We start from the raw sequence: 12,014 nt of genomic DNA on the forward strand, positions 1-12,014 counted from the left end.
AAATGCACCAATAGGGCATGATTTGCACCCTCTTGTGTCAAAATAACACACATTACAAGCAAAAGAGAAATGATGACTAAGAAAAATCCAATCCTTGCCCATAAATATTATTAAAGCAATGCTTTCTTTTCTTTTGAATAGTCACTTTTTTCTTAACTTTTGGATCAGCTTGTATTCCAGTGATATTCAAGTTTTCTCAGTTGCTGTGATTTCTTTCAGTTATCCTCTTAGAACCACTATTTTTATTTTCTGTCCATTTCAGCCAAACAAAACCACAAAAAATAATGCACCAGGGCACCAAGTCATTAAAACAAGATAGCAACAACTTAAATTACACAATCCAAATACTCAGAAACTTCTATGGTGACCGATACGGTCAAGAACCTGCTATTTACGGTTTGCCTGAGGTAGATTATCTTGCTCCCTCCCTCCATCAGTGTGCATTAATTGTTTTAGTGCTGCACTGTATCAGGGAAAGTGTACTTGTAAGCTCGTGTGCTATTTACGCATGTTTGTGCGAAATGGTTTGGTACAGACACTATGATAATTACCCTCCACAAGTATGTGGCACTGCCAAATACAACAGTTGCTTACATAAAATAAGTAAACTTATGGTACTAACCTTAAATATTTTGGATACAGTGATTTTCATGCGACCTTTCCGGAACATATAGCCTCTCACAATGTACTCAAAATCCATTCTGCAGCCCAGTTCAGTTAGAAATTCAACCACAGATGAGCTTGTGCCTATATCTATGCTATTTCTCACAATTGTGGGTCTTGATTTATCTGTAAATTATAAATTAAATACAACAACAAAACTCTTTCCAACAGAACATCAAGAGTATTTGTAACTCATGCTCACCTATTTCAGGTTGACCAATGTAACGTAATTGAAATGGCATATCAGGATAATCCAGGGCCCGTCGAACTCTCAATAGTAATGGCTGAGCACTTGTTCCACCTGCAAAAATTTATGACTAGAAGTTCAATGCCACAATACTTTTATATAAAACTTTCACAATGGTAACCTACTATGCATTCAAAACTCCCCAAGAGATTGAAATGGTAATGGACTGCAAATTGAATGTAGGCTGTTGAAGTTGTGAAGGCAGGTTTTGACTGTATACATCAGTCAATAACAACATTGCCTGTGAGAGGAACAGTTCCACATTCAAGTCCCAACCCCACACACAGCATAAACCTATGAAGAAGTTGAATAATGGTGCACTCACTGCTGTTGAGTGGTAGACTCATTCTGGACACTATTTATTCGGGAAAGAAAAAGAATACTTATTGCTCTTGCCACTACTTTTGGCCTGTATTGCTGTTGCCCCTACTTTTGGCCTGTATATTAATGATGAACAGTTCTGTTATTGTATCAATATCATGTTCCATTAAAACATAACATCTTCACATTTTGGAATACAATTGCAAAGTGTAGCACACTCAACTTTAGATACTGTGCCAATGTTTTCTTCTGCATGCTGGTTGCATCATACAATGGAAATAAAATGTTTTTTTGTAATTGTTATTTCAGTATACCTCAAATGAGTTTGGCTACGTGTTTTTGCCCATTAAATTTTAGGCATGTAACTGCAGAAACCCTATTTTACCTCCTTGGCCATATGCATTACAGCTATCTTCAGAATGAGATGACATACTGAAGCTACAGCATTTTCGCTGTGTTTTTAAAAAATGGACCACACCACAGTGCTTGCAGGTAGCAAAAACGGTGCATACATTGAACCCGTGGCTAGGTGGTCTACCCATGCTGGGATATCAGTGTATCATTGTGAGCTGCACTGTAGTAACATCTTTGTGAGTTTACTAAAGGAAGCAGCAGATTCAATGATTTGTCCAGGTTGAAACTGCTATCTTTTCTATTATTATTATTATTATTATTATTATTATTATTATTATTATTCACCAAATGAATTTCAGTTGGTTTTTTCATACTGCAAATAGTGACCAGTGTCAATGCCGTGCTCTCCCACAACTGATGTATTGGGCCATAAGAGCTGGGTGTATCTACTGTGTTCCATGCATATTTCATTGACTTTACAAATCACCTGCCCAATGTAAAACGGGGCACACTTGCAGAGGAGCTTGTAAACCCTAGCCTTGCAGACCTTCAAGTCATCTTTGATGGAACCCAAAAGTATGGTTGTCTTCAGTGAAGAGTGAAAAATCACTTTTCATTGAGCTTGGTGGGGATCTCACCTATTGTTCTGACAGACTTCCCACATATGACATGAAAGCCTTGGATTTAAATGTCTCTCTGTATCTTCCACTCCTTATTTCCAACTTAGATTTTCTTCATAGTGCCTTGTCTCTACTGTGGAGAAAACCATTTGCTTCAAGAACTCCCTTTAAGATTAGAAACTCATCCTGCAGACTGCTCTCATCAATATGTGCTTTGTGAACCAAAGTTCTGAGAACACTCATTACCTGGTAAGGGTGGTGGCAGTTATCTGCATGTAAATAAGAATCCGTACAAGTTGGCTTCCAATAAACTGTGAGTCCCAAGGTGCCATCATCATTACAATAATATAAAACATCCAAAAATGGAAGCTTTTCAATTTAAATTGTAAACTGAATTTTACTGTGGATGGAATTTAGAGGGTTTAGAAATTCCGGTGGTTACTCCTCACCATGGGGCCACACAACAAATGTGTCATCAACATATCTCCAAAATATTGTGGGATTCAAAGTTACAGATTCCAGTGCCCCTGAAGTTCACAGGCATAGCATTCCTAATAAGCACTGTGTGGTGTCACCGCCAGACACCACACTTGCTAGGTGGTAGCCTTTAAATCGGCCGCGGTCCGTTAGTACCGTGTTTACTCGAATATAAGCCGCACTATTTTTTCCGGTTTTTGCAATCCAAAAAACCGCCTGCGGCTTAGAATCGAGTGCAAAGCAAGCGGAAGTTCTTAAAAATGTCGGTGGGTGCCGCCACAACTTAGTTCTGCCGTCGAAAATATGTAGTGCTACACAGGCATGCCATGTAGGCACAAAGATAAATACTGGCGCCAAAACCTCTGCGTCAGTAAATAAATTAAAAAAAAAAAAGGTGGAAGACGAGCTTTTTTTTCTCCGTGCCGAGTTTCGACCACTGCATTTTTATACATTATCCAACGAAGTAAATACAAATTCCGTATTGTTCATCTTCGAATGTAGCAGCAATTCAATGTACTACGAAAACCTGACTGGCAAGAATGTTTAGAATGTTTGTCAATCTGGCCAACTCTACGTTCTGAATTTTTTCGTATCTGTGAGAAGAGATGGTTGCTAATAGGAACTTTTATAAATTGTGAATCACATGCAGTATTCTCGTCACCATAAGAATAATACGAATATAAACATTTTGCCATGTATTGTTTCGTGTTTGCTGCTATCTCATTTAAATCATGTCTGCGTAATAAACCACAAAACTAGAGTGAGACAACAGCAAACGCGGAAGAATATACATATCATGTCATGTTTATATTCGTATTATTCTTATGCTAAACAGTGATACAGTCAGAAATGTAGCGAGGCAATTGACTAGATTTTTAAATCTAAGATGACTCTAATTTCTGTGCAGATTGTTTTGTACTAAAGAGGCGCCTGCAAAGATTTTCAAACGGAGAAAAATTTTCGCTAAACTCTAGTTCAGAACATCTTCTATCATACGCAGTCTATTATTTGGTTCTTGTTGATCATAATCAAAGAAAGCAGCAGTGTAAGTAACAACAAGTAGCAGTCTCTTGCCATTGTTTCGCTAGTGAGACGATTCCTCCCTCTCTCTCTCTCTCTTTTTTTTTTTTTTTTTATTTGGAAGTGGCGGTAGCGCGCACAAAAGCAAGCCATGCCGCGATCGGCGACAGGCCGTAAACACACAGTATCAGAGTACGACAAACAATGCATGACACAGTACAGTAATGCATTTTCAGCGTAGAGTGACGTAAACACCTATAACAAAGAAAACTGCGCTTATCAGATCAAAGAAAAATAAGCAAACAATTCAAACCAGATGAAGCACGTGAAAAAGGAAGGGTACCCGTATAAATACGGACGGAGCGCCTGATGCATAGCAATGGCTACCTGGTAAGGCTTAACTGCTAAGCTTACGACCCGAACCAAACTACTGTAGCTGTATCGTCATTCATTCGACCTAAATTGTCTCATATTACAGTGGACCAACTTTGTTTCGATTCGGAGATGTGGCCTAAAACTTTTCTCTCCCCTTGAATTTCGAGTCTCAAATTTCAGGTGCAGCTTAGATTCGGGAAATTTTTTTTCCTTGATTTCGAGTCTCATTTTTCAGGTGTGGCTTAGATTCGAGTGCGGCTTAGACTCGAGTAAATACGGTATACGTCGGACCCGCGTGTTGCCACTATCAGTGATTACAGACCGAGCGCTGCCACACAGCAGGTCTAGAGAGATTTCCTAGCACTCGCCCAGTTGTACAGCCGACTTTGCTAGCGATGGTTCACTGACAAATTACGCTCTCATTTGCCGAGACGATAGTGAGCATAGCTTTCAGCTACGTCATTTGCTACGACCTAGCAAGGCGCCATTATCATTTGCTATTTATCTTGTGATGCATGTACAGTCAGACCGATGTTCACCAATTATGGATTAAAGTTAAGTATTCCAGAAGCTACGTACCTTTTTTGCTAGTCTCAATTCCTTGTCATTTTCCAGACCTCACGCCAGTCTGCGTGAGCTTAAACGCGTGCCTTTCGGCTTCCTGTCATAGTGGATTGGCTGTCTTGCCAGTCCACAACAGTTGGCGACAAGAATTCTGCGTTCGTAACTATATTGCCCTGATCTACTTGTGTAATGGCTTCGCCACAATCTCCAGATGTACTGACCGAATTTTATCGCTTGCAGAATCAGCAGACGCAGGCCTTTATTGGATGCCCTTGGACAGCTCGTCCAGGGTCAACGTGCAATGCAAAACGATGCGGCAGCCGCCGCTCCACCGCTACCGCAGCCACAACATGCTGTTGCACCAACTTTTCGTCCTTTTGATGCTGCACTGGAAAGCTGGATGGAGTGGTCACGCCAATTTGGATTCCATCTCGCCGCCTACAGAATTCAAGGTAACGAGCGGCAGCCTTTTTTGTTAGCATCCGTAGGCATCCAGACGTACCGTGTGATAGTGAAATTATTTCCCCGACGCAACGTAGCAACTCTGTCCTACGACGAAATTTTGTCTGCATTAGATGCATATTTCAAAGAATCAGTCAATGTAGTTGCGAAACGGTATATCTTCTTTCGTACAAAGCGTACGGCCGGTCAGACTAATCGGGAGTGGGTTGCAACCTTGCAAGGCCTTACTAGGGATTGTGCTTTTGAGTGTCAATGTGGACTCCCTTATTCAGATACTATGGTGTGTGATGCAATTGCACAGAACGTTTCTGATGTTCGTATAAGGGAACAGATTTTGAAACTAGTCAATCCCTCCCTTCAAAAAGTGATGGACATATTGGATCGGCAGGACACACATGACTTTGCTCAGGAATCATTTGAAACTTCACCAGCGGTGTGTCACATTAACCGGCCCGCCGGGCGCGCTGCACGGAACAGTAAACAGCCCTCGCGCCCGGCCGCACAATGGCCGCCTGGCTCTCAGCCACGTGTGCCGCGCAGACAAGCAAATGCAGTGCTAAAATCATGCCCGCGGTGTGCTACTAGACATTCGCGTGAGAACTGCCCATCACGCCAGGCTATTTGCTTTTTCTGTAATAAAAAAGGACATGTTCAAAGTGTTTGCCAGAAAAAGCTCAGATCAGACACACATAACCATTCCCGGCCCTTTGCTTCGCGCCGGAATCGAACCAAGAATACTCAGGCTCGTGAACCTTCGCCCATGGAAATTCATGTAGTTCATTCCACTCCGCCCAGTGCCACTCTCTCTACCAGTGACTGTGTTCATCCCACAAATAGTGTGCGTCGACATCGCCGGAAATCCCGTCATATCACAAGTGATTTTGTACCAGTGTCAGTTCACGTTGCACGAAACAGTTGCTCTTGTCGTCAACAGGACAATACACTTTTTGTAGACTTGGACATTAACGGCAAAGTGATACCATTCCAGCTCGATACCGGAGCTGCAGTTTCACTGATCAATCACGACACGTACAAACAGCTGGGCACACCTCCATTGCGTGCCGCAAATGTTAAGCTAACTGCATATTCAGGTCACAGGCTCGCTGTGTTAGGACAGTGCAGCCTTCTTGCAACATACAAAGGACAAACAAAACTTGTGTCATTTTACGTACTTCGTTCTTCTGCTGCAGTGAACTCGTTTGGTTTCGATTTATTTCAGTTGTTTAACTTGTCTATAGTAAATCAGGTCCTATCAGTGAACCGGACTGTGCCTTCAGCCAGTGTTTCTCGCCTATGTGAATAATTTGCAGACATTTTTGCACCGGGCCTCGGTTGCGCTAAGAACTATACAGCACATTTGGAACTGAAAGTAAAAGCGCAACCGAAATTTTTCAGAGTACGCAATGTTCCCCACGCATTGCGTGATGAGGTCGCAAAAACATCACACGATTTGGAATCACAAGGTGTGATTGAACGTGTGCAGGCTTCTCTCTGGGCATCACCCTTAGTAATTTTGCCAAAACCTTCGGGAAAATTGAGACTTTGTGTGGACTTTAAGGCAACAGTGAATCCACAACTAGTGACTGCAACTTTTCCTTTACCCCGCCGCGAAGATCTTTTTGACAAACTGTGCCTGGGTAAATGTTTTTCGAAGTTGGACCTAGCAGATGCATACTTGCAAATACCGGTGGACGAAGAATCCCAGCGCGTTTTGGTGGTTACCACGCATCTTGGTTTGTATCGATTCTAACGACTGCCATTCGGGTGTGCATCCGCCCCTGTATTGTTTCAGCAATATCTACAAACTGTTTGTGCGTCGGTCCCTACTGCAGCAAACTATCTCGACGATATTGTGATCTCCGGAAAGACGGAAGAAGAACATTTAGCCAATTTCAGGTCTTGCGATAAAATGGCCTTCGCTTGCGGAAGGACAAATGTGTGTTTTTTGCTCGGGACTTACCCTACCTGGGCCATGTACTCAATGCCCAAGGCATACATCCCAGTTCAGAGCACCTCCGTGCCATACAAGACTTGCCTTCTCCGCAGAATTTGAAGCAGCTACAGAGTGTGCTGGGAAAAATTAATTATTATCATTGCTATGTGCACCATGCTTCTTCCACTTCAGCTCCGCTTCATCGCTTACGCCATAAATGTGTTCCGTTCGTCTGGACGACGGAATTCGAATGCGCCTTTCGCCAGTTGAAATCGGCGTTGCTTTCCAATACTTGCCTTATGCCATTCGATCCCCGGAAGCCCCTTTTGTTTATGGTGGATGCATCGGATTTCGGGATCGGTGCTGTGCTTGCGCACAAAGATGGTTCGCACGATCGCCCTATTGCCTTTGCGTCCAAATTGCTCTCGTCTGCGCAACGAAATTATTCACAAATTGAGAAAGAAGCATTGGCTCTTGTATTTGGTGTTACAAAGTTTCTTGATTTCTTGTGTGGTCGTCACTTTACCATCATCACAGACCACAAACCTTTGACATCACTTTTTCATCCGACCAAGCCTGTACCTCCACGTACAGCGCAGAAAGTCATTCGCTGGTCTATTTTCCTCTCGCAGTACCACTACGATATCTTGTATCGGTCCATTGCTAAGCACGGAAACGCCGATGCGTTGTCCCGTTTGCCTGTTGCTGAGGATAGAGCATTCGATTCCTCCGAACTTGCTTGCATGTTCATTGATGCGGAAACCGATGACGTGGTCGCATCGTTTCCGATTGATTTTCGTCGTGTAGCTACAGCCACAGCTGCTGACCCTGTCCTTGCTACCATTTTGCGTTTTGTTGCCACGCAATGGCCCTTGTCAAAGTCACGGATCGAGGATCCGTTGGTTCGCCGATTTTTTGCTCACAAGGAGAGACTTTTTGTACGACGTGGTGTTTTGCTGTTGCGTTCTGATAATGATCAGTCCCGGGTCGTGGTCCCACGTTCGTTACAGTCCTCTGTCTTACGGCTTCTCCACCAAGGACATAGGGGTATAGTGAGAACGAAACAACTTGCTCGTCAGCACTGTACTTGGTTCTGAATCGATGCTGCAATTACGAATATGTGCTCTTCTTGCATGGCGTGTGCCGAACAACAATCTGCACTGCCGCGGAAATTCTTTGCAAGGCCAAAAGCCACTTCCCCTTGGCAACGTTTACACATCAATTTTGCTGGTCCATTCTGGAATGCTCGATGGTTGGTTGTGGTCGATTCATTCAGTAATTTTCCTTTTGTTGTCCAGATGTCTCCCACGACGGCATCTGCCACCATCCAAACGTTATCTGCTATCTTTTGCATTGAAGGTCTTCCACAGACTATTGTTTCCGACAATGGCCCACAATTCATGTCCGCCGAATTTCAGTCATTCTGCAAGGCCAATGGTATTCAACATCTGACGTCCGCGCCATTTTCGCCACAGTCAAATGGTGCCGCCGAACGATTGGTCCGGACTTTCAAGTCACAGATGTTGACATTAAAAGAGTCGCATTCTCAGGAGGACGCGTTATTGCTCTTTTTGTCCTCGTATCGCTCTCAGCCTCGAGATGGTCGCTCGCCGACTGAGTTGCTCCACGGTCGTCCTCATCGAACCTTGATGTCTTTGCTACATTCGCCGCATCAGGTTCCTGTGCAGCGGCAGACACCTGCTTTTGCTCCAGGCGACGTTGTCTACTATCGTAACTATCGAAGTTCACGGCGTTGGCTCGAAGGGCGCATTCTTCGCTGCCTCGGCCGCGCTATGTATTTGGTTTTGGGGACCTCTGGTGACGTGCGCCGGCATCTCATCCAGCTGCGCCTCTGTCGTCGCCTGGGTTCTGCCGCTCCCCGTCTGCTTTCAGCGACGGTGCCGTCCGGTCAGCGCCCTGGGGACCCATCTACTGGCTCGCCTCAGACCCAGGTGTTACCGACACTGCCTTCCATTTTGTCCCATGGCGACACGCCACAGCCACCGCCTGTTCTCCCGCCGGCAAAGCCCGCAGTGGACGCTTCGCTGCAGCCGCCGGGCACCTCCCTGGGTCACGCGACGCCGATCACTTCCTGTGACCCATTGTCCTCCGCCATGGACTTCTTGCCCGCTCCGGACCATATGTCGTTTTCGCCCGCCGGGTGCCCCGGCCCGATGGAGGTCGACCCTTCGGCCCCTCCTGTCTCTCTACGGGCGCATACACTGCATGTTGGCGTGCACCCAGAGGCAGGTTTTCAGGCGTTTCCTAGCTCCCCTCGGTCCGAATGGCAGGGTGCAGTTGGCACAGCCTCGCCTGTTGTTAGGCTCCCCATCTCGTCGCATACGCCAACATGGGGTCCTCTCCACGGCGGGCAGAAGCCTTATGCCACAACCGTCCACTGATTTGCGGGGGAGGAATGTGGTGTCACCGCCAGACACCACACTTGCTAGGTGGTAGCCTTTAAATCGGCCGTGGTCTGTTAGTATACGTCGGACCCGCGTGTCGCCACTATCAGTGATTGCAGACCGTGCGCCGCCACACGGCAGGTCTAGAGAGATTTCCTAGCACTCGCCCAGTTGTACAGCCGACTTTGCTAGCGATGGTTCACTGACAAATTACGCTCTCATTTGCCGAGACGATAGTGAGCATAGCCTTCAGCTACGTCATTTGCTACGACCTAGCAAGGCGCCATTATCATTTGCTATTTATCTTGTGATGCATGTACAGTCAGACCGATGTTCACCAATTATGGATTAAAGTTAAGTATTCCAGAAGCTACGTACCTTTTTTGCTAGTCTCAATTCCTTGTCATTTTCCAGACCTCATGCCAGCCTGCGTGAGCTTAAACGCGTGCCTTTCAGCTTCCTGTCATAGTGGGTTGGCTGTCTTGCCAGTCCACAACACACTGTCTGCAGGATGAGCTCATACACATAAAGGCAGTTTTTGAACCAAATTTCCATCTCACAACAGAGGCGTAAGGCACTATGAATAAAACCTGTGGTTGACACGAGAAATGTGGAAGAATATAAGGAGGGATTAAAATGCACAGCTCTCTTGTAATATGTGGGAAGCCTGTCATAAAAAAAAATAGATCAGATCCTCATCAGCCGCACTTCTGGGTTCCATTAATAATCACTTGAAGTTCTGCAAAATCCCCAGCAAGTGTGACCTTTTGTACATCGTGCAAGGCTGGAATTTATAAGATCTTCAGCAGTTGTGGCCTTTTGTACATCGTGCAAATGATTCTTAGTCCATGAAAGCTGCATTGAACACCATAGGTACACTCACTCAGTTCTTACAGCCCTCTAAATCAGCTGTGACTGACCACTGAATTGATACAAGTCACTCTGTGCAGTATGAGAATGTTTAAATACTAGCATTTATATCATCTATTTGGGACTCAGTTATGAAAGAAGCAGCTGAAATTAATTTGGCAAAGAATTTAATTAACAGAGATATTGGTTTCAATGTCAACAAATCATTGAATTTGACATGTTCTTTAAAAGCTCACAAAGACATCAGTAGACTGCAGTTCTTAGTGATACATCAATATCCCAACATGAATCAATCACACACCCACAGGTTCAATTTATGCACAGCTTTTTGCTGCCAAAATTGTCTCTCATGCTTGTGTATCTGTGGCTGCATGTGCTGTGGTGTGGTCCATGGTTTAAAAGGACAGTGTGAGGGCTGTAGCTTCAGTCTGTTAGCTCACTTTGAAGATGGTCATAAGCAGTGATTGATTTTTAAAAAAAAAAAAAAAAAAATTTGCTTGGTTTATACATTTTATAAAACCAGATTCCTTGAATAAGATTTTTAAAAAGGCTGGTTCTGTTGCCATCAAGGAGAAGATCTATTTTACCCATCAAAAGCTGGACTTGGTTTCTGAACAAATGAATCACCTGGATCTGAACATGTCTGTGGAGTTATCATCCATTTCATTGGACTGTGTTGTTGGTATGGCAGGAGCTACTGGGTTTCTGTACAGTAATGAGACTGGTCGCCAAACAGTGCTCCAGTCTCCAGTAGTGAGCTCCCCAGCATGCGATTTGTGATCTTCTTTCTTTTTTTTGTAGGGTAAACTATGCAATACACCAGGCACCAGTCACTTCCAAGCGCTGACTCGGTGAGGATCATGTGTGGCACAAAAGTTGTTTCTGAGTTTTTGTTATGGAAGAAAACATGAAAAATGGTCACTTCCAAGCGCTGACTCAGTGAGGATCATGTGTGGCACAAAAGTTGTTTCTGAATTTTTGTTATGGAAGAAAACATGAAAAATGGAATGTCAGTTGAAGCATCACTGTGCGATTAAATTTTGTTTTCACCCACGCAAAACCGCTTCTGAAATGCTTGCCTTGGTTAACGGAGCTTACAAAGATGATGCCCTGTCAAGGACCCAGGTTTTCTGGTGGTTCAGTGACTTTAAGAATGGACAGGAGAATCGTCGAAGACATGGGGCGATTTCAACAAGGCATAGAGCGACCTAGATGACCTCCAACGAGTGATTTGGATGAAAATGTGGCCATAGTGGAAAATCTCCTGGACTCCAACCATTGTTTGAGAGTAAGATTAATTGCCGTAGACCTCAACATGTGCAAAGCAATGGTTCACAAAATTATTTCTGGAAATTTGAACATGTGGAGGGTTTGAGTGAAATTGGTGCCAAATGTGTTGAGTGATCGACAAGAACAGCAACAGAATGATGTATCCTGTGAGATATTTGAGCAATTAGAAGGTGATCTGGACTTTTTTAGACAATAAAATGGCAGATGATGAGTGATGGGTGTTCCAGTATGGGCATACCTCATACTCCCTGCACCCTAAAAATGAGAGGATGCCAAAACTAAAGTCAATGTTCACTCTCATTTTTGAACAGTGTGTGTGTGTGTGTGTGTGTGTGGGAGGGGGGGGGGGGGGTGCACAAAGAATATGTACCTCCAGAATGAACTATCAATGCTGTTCCTACAAAGAAGCCCTT

At 44.2% G+C, this 12,014-nt stretch overlaps 1 protein-coding gene across 1 annotated transcript in view; it reads right to left on the bottom strand.

Annotated features, from left to right (window-relative positions):
- LOC124798233 (mediator of RNA polymerase II transcription subunit 18) overlaps positions 1-12,014 on the bottom strand; it is a 53,230-nt gene that overhangs the window by 13,425 nt on the left and 27,791 nt on the right. The window contains exons 3-4 of the mRNA XM_047261548.1: positions 866-964; positions 623-789 (exon numbers count right to left, since the gene is read on the bottom strand). Of these exons, the coding sequence (XP_047117504.1) occupies positions 623-789; positions 866-964 (266 nt within the window). The remainder of the gene's footprint in view (positions 1-622; positions 790-865; positions 965-12,014) is intronic.

Source organism: Schistocerca piceifrons, chromosome 5 (assembly GCF_021461385.2).
Source record: "Schistocerca piceifrons isolate TAMUIC-IGC-003096 chromosome 5, iqSchPice1.1, whole genome shotgun sequence".
Taxonomy (NCBI): Eukaryota; Metazoa; Arthropoda; class Insecta; order Orthoptera; family Acrididae; genus Schistocerca; species Schistocerca piceifrons.